We start from the raw sequence: 17,963 nt of genomic DNA, 5'->3' as shown, positions 1-17,963 counted from the left end.
TTATATTGGTTTTGAGGGCTATAGTACACAGCACCAGGTGCTTACGCTGGTAAGCAGCTATAGTAGATGTAATTATATAAATATATATGGGATTTTTGCTGTTTGATGAGATCTGTAAAACTATTAAAACTGTATGTAATTATATATTATTTCAAAAATGTATGTAACAGTAGCATAACAAAAGCAAACTATTGTCAGTCTTTGAAACTGAACGTTAACAGTTGTGGTGAAGTGGCCCTGACATCACCTCTCAGGTGGTGCGATCTTGCCCTCAAAATAAATGGCAAAGCTCCCATTTGCTGCAGTTTTACAGGCAATGGCTTTAGGTACTGATTTGTCTGTTCCTATTGAAGACTAAGTAAAAGTGGAAGGAAATAAATTTTCCACATTGTGGCAGGTTGGCCCATGGGAGACAGTTCTTCACAAACTACTCTGGCATGGATACCTCCCACGGGGTGCTGTCCTTCAGGCACAGGCTGCTCCAGTGTGGGTCCCCCATGGGATCAGTCACAAGTCCTGCCAGCAAATTGCTCCAAACAGCACATCTGTCCATAGTCCCTGCCAGGACCCTGCTCCAGCGCGCGCTGCCCATGGGGTCACAGTCTCCTCCAGGCACCCACCTGCTCTGGCGTGGGGTCCTCCCTGGGCTGCAGGTGGGATCTGCTCCACTATGGATCTCCATGGGCTGAGGGGCACAGCCTGCCTCGTCGTGGTCTTCACCACGGGCTGCAAAGGGGATTTCTGTTGCAGCGCCTGGAGCACCTCCTCCCCTCCTTCTTTGACCTTGGTGTCTGCAGAGTTGTTGCTTTCACATATTCTCACTCCTTTCTTCTCTGGTGGCAATTGCTGTCACGCAGGTTATTTCCCTTTCTTAAATATGCTGTCACAGAGGTGCTACCACCATCGCTGATGGGCTTGGCCGTGGCCAGCAGTGGGTCTGTCTCAGAGCCAGCTGGCATCGGCTCCATCAGACATGGGGGAAGCTTCTGGTACCCTCTCACAGCAGCCACCCCTGTGTAGCCTCCCTGCTGCCAAAACCTTGCCATGCAAACTCGATACACACATCCTGCGTTCCTCATATATTATGTAAGAATACTTACTCTCTTATTTTTGAGATGGATATCTGTAATTAAGTTTTCAGAGAACAGCATTTGTATAAGAGCAGCAGGATTTTTGTAAATGTATAATACAAAACAGCACATTATGTTTATCATGGAATACTTAGAATGTGACTTTTGATATTTGACATACAGAACCTAACCTTTACTAGATATTGTATATCTTTTATGAGTATGTTTTTTCAAAATTAACAATTATTTATTTACAGATGTTGATAAGAAAAAAACTGCTTAGTAATATTAAAAAAATTAGCACTTTATTACAAAAAGTTTTTCACTGGCTTTGAAAAAATACTTTTCATAGTTACTAAATTTAAAAGGTACTATTTTCTTAACAAGTGCTCCAGCCTTTTCATCAGACCTTTGATGAATAGGTTATTGGATTGGCCAACGAATCAATACAGTTCAAAGAACAAAAGCAAGTAGTTCACATCATGCAGGTATTGCAAAATGATGCACTTTGGTTTAGGAAAGTATGTTTACAAAAGCGCCATGATTGTACTTTTTAGTAATGTTATACATCAAAACAACATTCATGTAAGGGTTATGTTAAAATAATGGGGTTTATCATATTAATAGTTTGAAAAATGTTATATATCTTCTGAAATTTTCAGTGGTTCTGATGTTCTGTGAGTATCTCCGCTTCTATTTTTAATAATCAGAAAAGAAAAAACAGATGAATTTGCCTTTAACGTACAGTCTGAACTGATTTTATTTTGGCTGTCCACACATCTAGTTTGTATCAGGTTGCTAGTCAGTGTCTTCACCTGTAACATTGGTATAATTTAAGCACCTCACAGGAGTATGATTATTACAGAATGGCTTTACAGGCCAAAGCCTGTGCAAGTCAAATGACTGTAGATTCAACTAATCCGTGCTGCACACACTTATGTGGCTGCAGGAGAATAGGTTGCCGTCACGCTGTGAATTGTTTGCAGTGTTCCTGAACTGTGCTGTGGGAAGCATTTCCCACCACACCTAGTGATGATGGGTTTGGACTTTAATGCGAAACTTGGCTCTTTCACCTGAAACTTAAATCATTGTACATATTATGGGACACGTGTCTGAATTTAGAATGTTTCTGTGCAAGATACCATTTGGCCATAGATATATGAATATATATATGTATGAATGAATATAGGTGAAGTCATCAAGATTGCACTGTCCTCTGAAACTGTGAGCCCAGTAGGTTTATATTCCATATTCTATGGCAACATAGTTTTGAAGTATCTGCACTGACAAATGATATTAGTATCCTTTGTCAAAAGAGCAAAAAGTCTTTAATTACACTTAATACAACTTAATGTAATTTAAGATTTATGTATTGCATCAAATTAGCTTTTCGCAAAAGTAAGTCGACTTTCTCTTTCATTTTTATTGCTGGAGTTTTTTATGTTTTAGAAGAAGAGCCTGTTAAAAGATTGAGGCAACAGTGAATGATTCAGGAAGATTAGTGTGAACAATACTGGAAAAAGGGTTATGAGATGAAATTAAAACAAAAAACTAGTGAATTCCTTTAAAAGGAGTAAGAGGTTTTACACATTCATAGCAAAAAAAATGACGATTCCTGTCTTTAATTTACTTACAAAAATTATCCCATCCCATGCTTTGTTTTACATGGGAAAAAATCCCCAGAGTGACTTAGTGTAAAGTGTATGCTTTCCAGAAATTTTGAAGACAGAAAAAACCCAAATTCTCTTTCAAAATTTCTTGTAGGAAGTGTTTTGGGGAAATAAAAGCATAAGCCGTTCTTAAAAATAAAATTGCTTGCTCATTGCATTGTGTACAAACCTCAACAAAAACAACATAAAATGAGAAATGTATTATACATGTAATATTAATGAATGATGGTTATGTAATTTATTTTTTCAGGAAGTAGCCATTTCAAATACTTTTATATGTATATAATCGCATTTTGCAGATAATGGTATATTATTGGAGAGTTTTTAAACATTCCACTGAAATATTGTATAGCTCATTCTATGATAAAATATTTCAATTTTTGAAGTTTCCCACCATATGTCCCATTATTGTGTTTCAGTTATTGGGGGGAAAAAAAACCCTGCCCTGTTTTTTCACCTAAACTACTGTTTTTCTAAAGAATGTGAACATTATCTGTTTTTTCAGTCACAGAAAGAAAAGCATGTTTGTGTTCCTTGGTTCTTTCAGTTTCCTTCTTGAAAACCCAGAAGGGAAGTGCTCTGTTCACCTTCTGCAGCAAACGTGATGGATGATCTGTCACAGGATATATGATATGACAGGAAGCCAACTTCACAGCAGAAAAGTCTCACTAACACATTTGTCCATTATGATAGATGAATTTGTGAAAGTTAAGGTTGCAAAGGTACCACTGGCTTTCCACTGCAGTAAACTGCAAAACCCACTTCCTCTTAGAGGAAAAATTTGGAACTGTTGCCACTTAAATCAGTATTCAAAGCTAACTTTTTTAATGTACTTTTTGCATGGGGCTGAAGAAAGAGGGCTGATAACCACAGTGGCATTGAGCCGTAGCTACCACTTCTTGTTTTTAGAAATACAGAAGTCTTTACTAATTATTTTTTTTTCAGTCAAATTCAAGTTACTGTGCATTTTCATAATTTAACCCATGTGAAACAATAGCTGCACCACCAATAATTTTAGTCACAAATGAATAAAAGACCATGTATACTATATTGAATGAGTAAAATTATGCTTCTGACCCAGAAGAGGGCAACTCTAAAAAACAAACAAAAAAAAACCCTAAAAAAAATATGCAACAACAAGAACAGAAGAGTATACTGCTCTCATAATGTTGGCTATTCTCATCTGACACACCAGCTCTGATTTATACAGCAAACCATCCTTAGTCTTCCATAGTTTAGAGGAAGTCAGGATTGTTACAAGGCACCCTTTTTATAGAAAGAAATGAGGCAATATCAGGAATTAAGTTTGCCAAACTTTACTTTATACTCTAAAGAAAGATTAATGCTCATTCTTGCGCCGCTGAAATGTAACTGATTAAACTGGTACCAAAAAAACCCAACCACTGAAAACCCCCAGTGTTTCTCAATCGTTTTTCCCTTTCTGAGCAATAATCCTAATGGCTGCTTGTCACCAGATTAGATTGTGCTTTGCATTTAATTGGTATTTTCTGTCACATCTTTAATCTTAATAAAAATCTCAGTTAAGGTTAGTGAAGTAAAACCCAGGAAATTTTAACTGAAGGAGAAGATGAATGATAAATGTTATGTATATTGTGCATGAAAACATTATAAATTTGTTAATTCTCCATACAATATTCTATTACCTTGAAATATACCAAATATCTTGTTAAAATGGAATTAAAATTCAGGTAGCTTCTAATTATTTTTTGTTTGACTGTTCAGCTCTTGAATATTCACCCTACTGGTTATATTGAGGAAAAGATACTTTAATACATGTTTAAACATTAGGATTTAGAGAAAAAAAATTGTCTAAAAATGTAAAATGTGATACTTGAACTAGTAAATCTATCCAAGTATTTGCAATTACTTGTTTGACTTTTGCCAAGTGCTGAAAATAAGAATGTCTTCACAATGCCTCACGATCCAAGAATGATCCATTACCGTGTCTAGGCTTGTCCCAAAAGATAAGTCAAACAGGTTCTCAAACTTCCATTTTGTAAGACAGAAACCATTATATTTCAACCAGCAAGGAAAGAAAATCACTGGTTGCAGCTGTGGATCTCTGTGACTTGGCTAAGACAAAACCAGTAAGAACTGATTCCAGTTCACTCAGAACTAGGAAAGGATATGTTATTAAATATTTGTTCTCCAGTCTGCCTGACATAACTGTATTGCCAGAAGCACAAGGAACTCAGATTTGCCCTTACCGTGACTCAGTGTTCACTGATGTGTTTTAACATATAAGAATTTCAGTACTTACAGGTATTACTTTTAAGTTAATGAGGGAAAACTCCTCAAATACCAGTCATGTATCGCTGGACACCTTGAACTTTTGTAACTGCAAGAACAGAGGAAAAAATGAAAGTGCACCGTCATGTGCTTGCTGTTAAATGATCTTGCTGAAATGACTTGGAAAAGATAAACATTTATTAGACTTACTCATAATGTGCTGTACGGCTTAGTTTTTTTGTATCCCAATGAGTCTGCCATAATAGTTTACTAACTTCTACTAGAATAAATTTTTGTTTTCAGATACTAGATTTTGCGTGTATTAGGTAGCCCACTGTTTTCAGTATGTTAAAAATGCAATAATCGATTCTCACTTTAGTATCTTTAGCTTTCCACAAGTTAATCGTTGCATTATTTAAATAAAAATACTCAGTACTGAGGATTACTTATAACTTTGTGTATTTTATTAACCAAAATATCATGTAGAGAGAAATAGATTACAAAAATTGAAATGAAATGGCTATGGTAATCAGTTTAATAAATTAACTAAGACAAGATATTAAATATTTGTAAGAAATCAACTGCAAAATGTTTTACTTTAAGTTGTAGTGTAAAAAGATAAATCCAATTCCATTCTGTATTTATCCTTCTAAGAGAAACAATATTTTATATATGTTACTAATACAAGCCACTAACTCAAGTCCCTGTTAAATTACAGGTCAATTGGAAAGTTCTGGAAGGTCAACCAATATTTCAACCAGAAGTACTTTTATAACAAAAGAAGAGAATTTAAACCAATTTCATTATTTTGCTTAAATTAAAAATCACAATACCACTATCACACAGTAAGTCAGGTGTCGTGCCTTAGCCAGATGTGGTGAACAAAGCATGGAAAGCAACAAAGACTTTTTTGTAACAGCAAATACACTGAACAAACCCAGTGATCACATGCATACTACTCTGTTTACATTACGAACTTGTTACGCTGAATTTTGATTGTGCTTAGTTAGTACATAGATTATGAAAAACTGCAGCGACGTATCATGAGGGCAACCTTGGTTTTTGAGTCTCCAAAAGGTATCAAGAATTATCACAACATAAAATAAAAAGGAATGGCTCAGTTCTGCAACGTGAGTATTTTTGCATCATCGTGTTGATATCATGGAAGGGGAAAAAGTGCTTAGTGATTTGCAGCACTGCACTGCAGTCAAGTAACAAAACTCCCACAAAATATTATTTTTATTGTATTATTTTATTGAGGCCTGAGCCTCCAAGTGCTGGAAGATAAATTAATTCCCGATTCCCAGTGCCATTGTAACCTCTGCACAAATCTAACAGGACAGTGCCATCTAAAAAATTGCTATATTTATGTCTGAAGTTGTTTTATCCAGCAATGTAAGTAACATGAACATAATGAATATTTTCTCTTTCTACCCCCTGCCTCTGCTTGTTTGCCTGTGCGTGTGACAATGTTTCATGCAGTGGTTTTTACATGTGAGCAGGTTTATGATCTCCCCCATACAGATGGTACAACAGGAAACTATGGTAGTAAAACTGTGGTGTGTCGGTGTGTGCTGGCACAGCACTGAAAAATATTTTAAATACAAACCTCATCTACCTTAGAAAAAGGTCAATGAGAATTGTCTTTTTCAGTCAGTTACCTTAACACTCCACTCACATAGACATTATGCAGCATCTTCCCAAAGATTTTAGTCGGCTGCTCTATACAGTGGATAAATGCTTAAAACTGATGTAAAGACGTCACCTTGTTCTGAGAAGCTGGCCCTGGGTGAAGGGGAAACAGCAGACTTGGGCTGTGACCTTTGTCCTGTCCCTTTCCCTTTCTTAACTACCCTGGAGGAGGGGGCTGCTGTTGGCTCAAATTTCCTCACTCCTGATTCATGTACAGGATCACACTACTCAATGAAACAATATCTGGAGAATTTTCTTTTGGATATTAAGGAAAGGACACATTGAAAGATTTCTTAATTAAATAAAGCTTCACTGCAAGTGAAGGAATACAGGGCAAATTTTCTTTGAGGAAGGCAACACTGAAAAGACAGAACACTTATGCCCTAGGGAGAGTTATGACACAGGGTAATAAAATGTAAAAAAGCATCTGCCCCAAGTTCAGATGAAAAAAAAAATCATTTTGGAGCACAATGACTGAAAATCAATGGTTTTTACTCTCACATAGAATAATACCGAAACATTTGGAAAGAAAATTATTGAGAACACAAATGACTTCTCTAATGAGCAGCACGTGTCTTCCAGTTTCCAGAGTGTCTGAACTTTTCTGAACCAAAGACCAACTGGTGTCTTATCAGACTCCCAAGAAGATGCACCAAATCAGCAACAGTACAGAACAGGCTGCTCCCACCTTCCTCCAGACCACCAATGCTTTGATGCAGCACTCCCCTCTTAACTCTGAGAAGCTGACGTTTGGATTGCGCCACTGCATCACGCTGCTTGGATTTGCCATCTGTTATCAGCACACCATCCTCCTCAGCACTGTGGAAAAGGTGCTGATGAGTTACACTTTGCTTACCCTCCACCCCTTCACGGAGCCAGGTCACTCAGTGAAATGTGCTTCTCTGGGCTTCTTGTGTCAGCCCCAGCAGTCTCAACCTCTCTGCTGGAGGAGTGGCAAAGTAGGCTTTTTGCTCCTCCGAATACCTTTCCTTCACTTCAATTATGTCCCTGTAGCGGCCGTCCTGCCAGTGGAAATTGAATTGCTCCAGCAACTCAATTCTTTTCTCCTCTGTGCTCACACAGTCAACAGGGTCAGATTGTTCCAGGAATGGTACCTGAATATCTGGGAACAGGAGAAGACCCCGGATAGCAAACCAACCACCATACTTGGGATGGATACATACGCCATAGATCTTCTGGAAGAAAAAAAAGAAGGATCTAGGATGTCTCGGTTTGTTTCTGGTAATGGTTGGAGTTCAAAGCATCAAGCTTTGATGCAACTTCTCATGCTCCTAGCCCTCTGCTGGAATGCTACACAGAGAAAAATGCGCTTTCCTGAACATGTGGCTTGAAGCACTGCATTTCATTCCCATTTTCCCATGCCCACACACAACACCCTGTAACGTGGGGAGAGGTCCCTTTTTGAAAATGTAACACGGAAATTAACCACAGTGCAATTTTTTCCTCCTATTTGTAATGCTCCAAATAACAGGTCTTTTTTTCACACTGAAATTTATTCTCCTGTCTAAGTAGGTTTAATAGATCAAGATATTCTTCTCTATGTATGCATCTGCATACCACCCTGAAGAATCTTGAAATCTTCTGATTTGTCTGAAACACTTTATACATATATATGTGATACGGACTTTGTATTTTCCTGGAGAAAGAACTAGTGAGTAAACATAGTTGTATGATTCTGTGATTGCAGTTTAGTGGTTCTTCCCAGACTGTTTTTCCCTCACCTTTTTTCCCCAAGGATCAAGTTTCACATCCTTCCTTTGGTAGTAAAATGCGGCCCCAGCAACATGGGCAGCTGTCTGCGCCAAGAACTTGGGCTTTCGGCTTGGCAGAATCTCATAATCAAATATGACGTCCACCTTCTGGTCAGGGAATTTCTGGGAAAATTAAAAACATCAGCCCAGGCTCATGGAAAAAGATTTGCCAATACATGAGTGCTGGATGCTAGCAAAACAGGCACATGTGAAGCCTGCTTATTTCCCCATCCTGCTACTGAAATCTATTAGAGTGCTTGTGGCCTTGGGTTTTTAAAATACGACTGTAAAAAACTCTCCATAGCTACAGGTTGCAACGGCAAAGAGGCAGAATATACAACTAAAGCAGGCCAACAGCCTGTTGATGCTCTTACCATCATGAATAATGTTTTACCCTTCTAAAGAGCAAGAGCAGGAACCCGGAAGGCTTTGTCTACTGTGCCAGAATAGTAAAAGGAATCGGTATTTCAGGTTCTTACCTCCTTCACACGTGATAAATGATGAGAAACACACTGATCCACAGGATCCCTGATTATTTTTAACCGTTCTTTGTTCACAAAAGGTTTAAGGGCTTTGTCAAACATTGAAGGGGTGCTGAGGACCACAAAGGCCAGTGTGTCATCTGGGTAGGGGAGATGAAAGGCTGGCTGGAGAACAGCATTGTACCATCCAACCTGCAAAGAAAAACAAATCTCCATGAGAACAGGGACACCACTCTTTTGCTAGTGGGCATGCAGGACTTTAGAAGTGGACAGAAGTGTAGCCACCTTCATTTGCAACCCAGATAGGCAGCCTGCATAGTGCCTTCTATTCAAACCAAGTTGTTTTGCATACTGGGATTGAGTTTCTGGAAGCTGTACTGTGAGCTCTATGTGAGAGATAAGAATCATCCACTGCATTCAGCTCAAGGCTGCCCTTTATCCAGCTCTGCTCAGAAACCCTGTAGGGAAGTATGAGCAACCAGTCTTGCCAATGCAAATCAGATGTTTTGGTTTAGATAAAGCTTTCAGTTTCTGGTTTTGGGGTTTTTTTTTTCCCCATCTTCAACCAGAAAGAAATTGGTACTTCTGTTTTGCTCATGTGACAAGTTGCATGGATTATTTCTTCAGCAGGAAACACTTGGGTGTGGAAATGGTGGTTGTGAAGCTCCTAGCAGTGCTAAAAACTCCCAGAATCATCAGCTGTAGCATGTGGATTGTGACACTGCCACATTTTGATGTTTGTTTCCAAGGCTGGATGTGTTATAACACAGTCCAGAAATGGAGGATCAGACCAGGGCAGCAGGAAGACATGACCAGGGGGGCAGGGCTCAGACCAACAACGGCCAAGCAAGGAGGAATAATGGCCAAACCCCCCTGCACTCCACTACTAATAACATCAGTCTTTTTTATAGGTTATGACAACTCTCCCAGGGTGCTATAAAGACCAGGTTTAACATTCAGAGAGATTATCAAGTCATGTAACTAACACTTGGCATTTTCTGAAAATGCAAAAGTGGTCACTTCTAACCATCAGTGAAATTAATCTGAAGCTGGCTTTATAGGTGACAGTGGCAGCCAGGATCCCCTACGCCCTGGTGGAAGCGGGGTGGACGCATTCAGCTCCCGGAGGAGAGGTGCAAGAGGCTGCCTCAGCTGCAAGGGAGACGCTCCTCAGTGGGCAGAACGAGCCGGGCAGCCTGCACCTTAATGTATGCCTAGATTAAATTTTAAGCTTGCTCAGAGGACTTTACTCCCTGCTGGTGCAGGCGTTATCTTTATGTAACTCTCCTGACCTTACCAGCCCGGGACCAACGCGCAGGCCGGTACCAGGCCGATGCCCAGCCCCAGCAGCAGCCCCGGCCCGCGCTACCGGCCAGGCTGAGCGAACCCCCCGCCTCTCGCTCCTCCGCCAACTCGCCCAGCCCGGTGCCGGCCGCGGTCAGCGGTGGGGGGGGGCTGAACTCCCCCGGCCAGCGGCCACCCCCGCGCCCGGCGGGGTCCGTCCCCAGCCCGCGCTGCGCGCGGGCGAGTCACCTCCCCCCCAGCGGGGCGGAGCGGCGCCGCCAGGGCTCGGGCAGGCAGCGCCACCTGCCGGCGGCCGCGGGACCAGCACGGTGGGCGCCACCGCTCGCAGGGGGCGGCCCGGGGGGCTCGGCCTGCCGGTGCGGGCGGCCCGCGCAGCACTGGGGGCGGCAGCCTGGCGGCCCAGCGCCGCCGGCCTCGTCCCACAAAGGCGGGGGCAGCGAGGGGTCTGCCCTCCCGGGGGCGCCCCTCGCGCCTCGGCCCGGCGCCGCTCCGCGGCCGCAGGGGTCACCGGATGGCGGAGGGAGCCGCCACCGACCCGCGCTCCCTCCCGCCCGGGTAACAGCGACGTCGCGGCGAGCCCCGCTGACGTCAGTACCTTGAAGGCGTGCGCCTCGAAGCCGGAGGGGCCCAGGGCGCCGCGCAGCCGCTCCGCCACGCGCCGCTCCATGCCCCGCGCGCGGCGCCCCGCGGCAAGGGCAGCTGCGACGGCCCCCCCCGGCGCGCGGCTGCGCGCGGGGCACCACGGGAGGCACGGCGGGAGGCGTCGCCTAGGAGACGGCCCAGCCGCGCGTGGCGCCCTGGGATTTGCGGCGCGCGGCCCCTCCGCGCGGGATCGCCCGGCAGGGGCTCGGCGCGCGGGATCCGGTCTGAGGGGCCGCCCGGGGGGGCAACCGCTGCTGTCCCTCCTCCGGGGGCGCCGGCGCAGGCGGGGGGGTCGGCTGCGGAGCAGGAGCGGCGGCGGTCCCGCCGGCCGGCTGTTGTGTAGCGGTACTCGCTCCGCTCGTGTTCCCGGGAGCTGCCGGTGGGTGAACTCCGGCGGTTCCCGTGCGGAGGGGTGGCGGGGGTAATAACCCCCCGGTAGATTATTGCTGATAATCGCGGCAGAGCCTGCCGCTGCTAACGGCCGTGCGTGGTGGTGCGGTCCGAGTGGGAAAGGGAAGAATGCCGGTGCCTGGACGGGCGCCCTGGCTGGTTCTTGAGCTGAGGTGCTGGCTGAGGCAGGTGCCAGGGTGTGGGGGGTGTCAAGGTGGGGCAGGTGCCAGGGTGGGGGGGTGTCAGAGTGGGTTGGGGGCCCAGGTGGGGCAGGCCCAGGCGGGCGCCTTCCCTCACAGCCCCACTAACGTCTGTCGCTTTCTGTCTGCGGTGGGTTTGCAGCTCTCAGGCTGGGCCCTGACGACGTGGTGACAGGGGTGCCTGCCTGGCACCCAGCAGCTGTGTTGTACCTGCGTGCCTCTCCCACGCTGCAGCCAGGCAACAGTGGAGACAGCAGCCATCCCAAACCGAGGCGGTTTGAGGGCTCTGGTGAGATCGTCTGTCTTAAGAGCAAGTTCTCCTAGTGTAGTTGCACAATGTGCCCATCTGTGCTATACCACTCTATATTGTGCATATTTTTCTTTCATCGTACACTGTTTGATAAGCCCCACCTTCCCATGTGGGTGGACACTGCTCACTAAAATAGTTAATGAGGCCTCCGTGCTGACAATCCTTTCCCCTTCGCCATCTGAAAGTATGTGTTCTTTGCAGCTTCCCTATTCCTTACCGCATTTGCCACATTTGACAGCAAGCCTGAGAGCTGGATCTCTCTACCCTAATCTTTATAGCAGCTTACCATAATCTTCATAGTTCTTGTGCAACTTTCTCCAGCCATTAGTCCTGAGTTTTATGAAGTGTCAGGACACCAAATCTGCAATTTCTTGGGAGCAGAACTACTTCAGATAAGCAAACTGCTTTCTCTGTGGAGTTCCCTTGTATCTTCTAGAAACCCCAGGGTTTTTTCTTATTGTATCCGTGCCCTCTGTAGAAGGGCAGACTGATCCGATCAGTCTTGTTTAGAACTGAGGTTTGTCTTCTCTAGTTCTCACTGTATTTCCAGCTTCTGATGTTGAACCAGCCTACTAACTATGTTATTTCCATAGAAAATCTGTTTTTGCCCATCTGCTCAGATCATTGAATTGTTCGTTCAGTCTATTAATTGACTAAAGCAGGAGAAAGAGCTCCAGCAGGAGCAGATTGGTAAACTGGAAGGTAGCAAAGGTAAAGGCACTGGAACTGAAGCGCTGATGGTTACAGGAGCCTCTTACACGAATCAGTTCTTGTCTAGGTTGCTGAAGTCCTGTTGAAGAAACAACAGGCTGTGAGTGTAGCCTGGCACAGTGTAGCGTCATTTCCGTACTAAACGAGTGAACACAGACAAGGTGTTAGATGCAAGGCAGAAAGGGCTTTTTGAATTTTTCTTTTCTTCCTCTGCCTTTACTGACCTGAAAACCTGAGAAGCACCTTTGCTTCTCAGGAGAGAAAATGAAACTGGAGAACAAGGCTGAAGTGTTCCTGGAGGGCCATGAGTAAGCTTGGTGTAAAGTCAGATATCCTCACATGGAGTCCTTTGCTGAAACCTTTGTGACGCACAATGTTTAGTCAGCTGGCTAAGTTGCCTTTGAGGGTGGTTAGTTCAAATATTTGAATTCTTAATGGGTATCTTGCCAGTTGTTCTGTCTGAATATAGTGGTCCAGGAAGACAGGGTTTCTGTGGTCTGCTGAGCATACAGCATAGTGGCAGAGGGGAATTCCTGGGATACTGCCGTACTCTGCCTCTGCCAGGGATTGGTACGGGACTGAACCTTGAAACCATTTTGCTGGGTGTTCCTTGATCCTATTCTTATCCCTTCTGTCCCAGCAACTGAAGAGCTTAGCTGGGACCTTAGCATCTCCTGCCTTTCCCGTTTGCTGTTACAGAGGATGCTCAGTGATTGCAGAACAGCTCGGAGGCCTTGATGGAGAGGACAGAGGAGGTGAAAGATGAATGCCATAACTAGCAACAGGAAGTACTTCACCAACAGTATAGAGATTGTGCATCTCATTTGTATCCCAAAGCCAGCAGTCCACAAGAAATAAATGAAACGTCAGTGCTAAGACCTTTGTAGATTGAGAGCTGGTGCAGGGGAGGTACTGGAGGAAAATGTAGCTTTTCCCACTTTCTTTAAGCAGTGAAACACTACCGTGACAAAATGATGAATGTGTGAGGAAAGAGTTGGAACAACTGCAGCATAAAGTCAGTGAGAGGTGGTGTGTTCTGCTCCTTGTGTGATCTGAACTCTGATTCTGCACAGGATAACCTGCTGCAGTCTAAGGGGTCTAGAAGAAACAGCCCCCAGTGGGAAGCACTGTAATGTTTGTTATAGCTGAGGATCTCTGTTCAGAAGAATGAAACCAGGGAACACTGCTGAACAGGCAGTCCTGGAGGAGAAGAAAAGAGGAATACACGGGGCTGACAAGCTGTGACTCCATGCTGTGTTCTGGGAGAGCTGTGGGAGGAGAGCAAGCATAGGGCTTGCTGGCAGCCATGGGATCAATCCACCCTTTGCCTTTGGGAGACGTGCGGGTGGATATAATTCTGTAAGGTTTTGCCTAGTAATAGACAGATGGAAAATCAGGTGCAGAATGTAGTTTAGCCATGGCCTTTTTCTTGGTCTGAGTGAGGTCAAGTTGCTTCACTGCACAGGTCAACAAGAGGAAGAACTATCGAACCAAATGTCTGCAACTGATTACATTAAAAGAACTCAAGTTGACACTGCAAGGGTTGAGATAAGAACAATATAATAACTGTAATAGAATAAAAATGAAAGAACAATAATAACAATGATGACAATAACAATTATAATGAAAAAAGGAAGGGAAGGAATAACATCCAGAGGGAGAGGAAGAAAGGAATGCATGGTGCACAATGCAACTGCTCACCACCTGCTGACCGATGGCCAGCCAGTCCCCAAGCAACAATTCACCCGCCCCAGCCAAACCCCCAGGTATATATTCCAGGCATGGTGTCCCATGGTATGGAATACCACTTTGGCTAGTTTGGGTCAGCGGACCTGGCTGTGTCCCCTCCCACCTTTTTGCTAGTAAGACCTGAGGAACTGAAAAATCTCACATCAAAGCCAAAACACAGCATCGCACCAACTCCTAAGAAGATAGTTAACTCTGAAGCCAAGACAAAGACTTTGATCAAGACAGCCTGTGTGCAAGGTGCTCTGCAGGTACCTTTCCTGCCTCACAAGCTTGCTGAGACAGCAGGAAGAGGCCTTCCTGTTCCTGTGTTGAATGGTGGAGGGCAGTTAGAAAGGTATCATCAAAATATGTATGAGTGGGGGAAAAGGTAAGTGTTTGTATGTTTTATGGTATAACAGGTCTTACTGCAGCCAGAATGGAATTGATATTTTTTTCAGTTGTTGCAGAAGTAGATGACCTTTGCAAAAGGGAGAATCAGAAAAGGCTTGATGGGAGAAGAATAGGAAATGGACAGAGCTGGAGGGTCACAATTGAAATGAAAGTAGAGCTAACAACTGACCTGTATTTTTTGCACCAAGCAGCATGTTACCATTCTTCTGGAAAATTCCTGCTGCAGAAGGATACCTGCACAGCTGGGGCTTGTCATCTGCTTCCCAGGGGGAGGTGGAAGCATGCTCTCAGCTTCTCTGTAAAAGTAAGGTGGTCACTGTGGGCAAATAGTGCTAGTCTACCTGTAGCAAAACTTTAATTCCTTCTGAGGAGGGCTGGCATGAGCAAGAGGTTACAGATGATGCCAGGTAGGGTGCCGTCGTGATCCAAATCTAGAAGCATATAAATTAGCCAAGCATTACCTTTGGTGCTAGAAACATGAAGTGTTCACCAATGGCGACATGTCATATGTCCAGCTGTTTACTTTTTCTCAGTTTTTCTGGCCTCATTTGGGCATGATTATTCTGCAGGGTTTAATGGTATTGTGGTGGATCAGAGGCTGCCTCTGGGAAATGCTTGGAAGTGATTGTCCCTTCTTTCTCAAAAGCACAATCTTACAGTTTAGACAAACTCAGGATGGAAGTGTGGAGCACCCAACAGAAACCTGGCCACATCGGGTAGAGGGGATGCACCTTCAGGGAGTCTGGGGGTCTGTGCATGCCGCTTGAGAGCTGCCGCAGGGACAAGAGCCGCTCTTGGTCGCAAGGGGAGTAACTGCCTGAGAGCTGCAGGAGTGTGTCACAGGAGGGTGCTGCTGGCTGGTGGTTGTTCAGAGCTCTGCAAGCTCTCTTGCTGTCGCAGCTCATTTTAACAGGGGCTGGATTGGCAAGCTCAGAAGTGCTGGGGACTGACCTACTGACCTTTCATCTTGCTGTTCTTGTTTGCTGGCTGTCCTTTGTACCTGCCTGGATAGAATATTTGTCTTGTGGAGCACAGTTAATTTCCACGGCTAGTATGGTACTGGCTTTAATGGTCGTGAAGATAGTAGATTTGTCAGGTTTATGAGGTAAAGTCTTCTGTTTAAATCCTGAACTGCTAAAGCTGAAAGCGGGTATGGCTTAAGTGTCTGCTCTCTCCTGGGGAGGACTTCTGGCTAAGTGCAGGCAAGGTATTCAGTCCTTCTGAGACAGCTAGTGAAGGGGGTGAAATGGCAGCCTCTGTAACTGAGGCTTTTGTATCCAGAGGGCTAGCACCTTCAGCTTATTCCATGGGGGTGTTGAGAATGGGTACCTGTTGTTCCCTTCCCAGCTGTCCTTGGAGCTGAGCTGGCAGGGCCTGACTTAGCTCACGGCTTCTCTGAGCTATCTCATCCACCTTGTTTAATCAGGTGTGTTGCTGTCTCCTACCCAACAGTGATGGACTCCACATGCTCTCCTTGTTGCTAGTTGGGCAGCACCTTACTTGCTTTTTGCTGAAATGACTGGAAATAATAATCAGTGCCTCCAAGAAGAGGTGCTCATTTGCATTGCCTAGGCTGTAATTCTTTCTCAGTTTCCCCAGCTGCCCTCATCTTCCATTCTCACCAGGCTCAGCTGGTAGGAACTAGCTTTGCTTTTGCCTCCAATCTCTGCTAGCTTGGCCCTGGCTCTCTTCCCACCCCTACCCAAGGGCTCTGACCTGCTCCCTGGGGAGAAATGAGTGACATCGGAGCTTCCTTGTTGAGGATCCTTAGATCTTTCTGGCTCTATTTAATTGTATCCTCTGTCCAACCCCTGCTGACCTCGGACAGCTGCCAGATGTCCTGTCACAAGTTTAGCTGGGGATTCATGTCACTGTTCCTAGTTTGCTTCCCCATACAGCTTTGTGCTACAGTAAAACAGCATCCAGAGAATATGCATCACTCCTCTGGGGGGATGCAGCGATGTCTCTGTAAGGTGTCTGTTCCAGGTATGGGGGTTTTGTGGGTTTTTTATTTATTATTATTAGGAAAAACACAACACTGTCATTCATCTCCCTCAGGCTAATGCTGATATCACATGGGCTACAGCGTGATTTGGTGTCATCATAAAGTATTTGTGCAGACAGGACCTTTCATTCTCTGTGTTCTCTAGAATAGTCAGTATTACCAAGATGACGTCAAATGATTAATGTTGTTCTGCCTATAATATAAAGGACTTTCCTTCTCCTTTCCATCCACAGCTCTTGAAACGTTTTTCTGATCCTGTTAAAGAACTATTACTCTGCATTAGCTAGGAATCCAAGACAGATAGTCACACAAACTCTTCGAAGACTCATGGCAATTTGGTAACTGAAATGGAGTTAAAGAATGTCTTCATTCCTTGTCTTCTTTTCTGATCTTTCTCCTTCTTGACCACAGTCATATTAATGTCTATCTGTATTAGCAGGGAAATACTGGTGGACACTGAGTGTGGAGGTCGATGTAGCTCTATTATTAGCTTTTCTTTGATAAAGGATATTGTATCAACTTGGTGAGATGTTTTCAATAATGGAAGTTCATTGCAGTTCTCCTGTAATTAAATATTGATTCCCTGTTTCTTTCTATAGAAGCCTAAGGCCTTACCTTATTATGTCACTGTCCCACCTATTGTCAAGCTGCGATTTCATGAGATGTGTCTGTGCTGTCAACATCAGCTTAAAATGTGCTCGCCCTTTCTGTTTTTTCCTGCCCTGGCCTCAAAGCACTTTGCCTCCTGAGTTTTTGCCACTGCAATTGTTGGTATGCTGTAAATCCGATCAGGGAGCTGAGCTGGTTCTAACAAGTACATCATTGTTTTGTGTTGGTTTTGTTTTTTTTCCCTGAAGTGGTGTGCTTCACAGTGCTGCTGCAGGAAAAAATTGTGCTGGCACAACTGAGATAACAATGTGAACAGGGCTAGGTAGGGAGGCAGAGGTTATGCTGCCAGACTGTTCATCTGCTGAAAACACAAATGAATTGCTCAGCAGAACTGCCTTCTGCTGCTATGAGGCATGACTTTGTCAGAAACCCCATCAAAGTGGTTCCCACCCCATCCCCACCCCCAATAATTGTTCCAGTAGGCATTGCTAGGCTTAAGGGACAGTCAGTGTTATCCTTTTGCTTCCATCAGATCTACAGTCTCTGACCTGAAACATCAAGTGAAAAGTCTGTTCGTGAAGGAGGTGCCATCCACTGAGCCTGCAGGGGAAGGCAGAGATCGTAGAAACTATTCCCCACTTACTCCAATGTTACTACCACTCCGGGACATAGTATTCCAACCTCCCTTTGGTTTAGAGATCTCATGGTCAGGTCAG

At 44.4% G+C, this 17,963-nt stretch overlaps 1 protein-coding gene across 1 annotated transcript; it reads right to left on the bottom strand.

Annotated features, from left to right (window-relative positions):
* Window positions 1–5,432: 5,432 nt before the first annotated feature.
* On the bottom strand, window positions 5,433–10,978 carry MMACHC (metabolism of cobalamin associated C). The gene is made up of 4 exons (XM_055724676.1): window positions 10,837–10,978; window positions 8,934–9,128; window positions 8,425–8,577; window positions 5,433–7,878 (listed from the first exon to the last, which is right to left on the bottom strand). Exons 1-4 carry the CDS (start codon window positions 10,906–10,908, stop codon window positions 7,567–7,569), a joined length of 732 nt encoding a protein of 243 aa, XP_055580651.1. The 5' UTR covers window positions 10,909–10,978; the 3' UTR covers window positions 5,433–7,566.
* Between the last annotated feature and the right edge of the window lie 6,985 nt (window positions 10,979–17,963).

This window comes from Falco cherrug, chromosome 12 (genome assembly GCF_023634085.1).
Source record: "Falco cherrug isolate bFalChe1 chromosome 12, bFalChe1.pri, whole genome shotgun sequence".
Classification (NCBI taxonomy): domain Eukaryota; kingdom Metazoa; phylum Chordata; class Aves; order Falconiformes; family Falconidae; genus Falco; species Falco cherrug.
The sequence above is the reverse complement of the archived record's forward strand: the minus strand, read 5'-3'. Positions and strand labels throughout refer to the sequence as shown.

Coding starts and splice junctions, on each gene's coding strand:
- MMACHC (XM_055724676.1), bottom strand. CDS start 10,908: ATGGAGCGGCGCGTGGCGGAGCGGCTGCGCGGCGCCCTGGGCCCCTCC. Junction 8,578..8,933: donor ATTTATCACGTGTGAAGGAG/GTAAGAACCTGA, acceptor TAATTTTCCCAG/AAATTCCCTGACCAGAAGGT. Junction 7,879..8,424: donor TTGATCCTTGGGGAAAAAAG/GTGAGGGAAAAA, acceptor TTTTTCTTCCAG/AAGATCTATGGCGTATGTAT.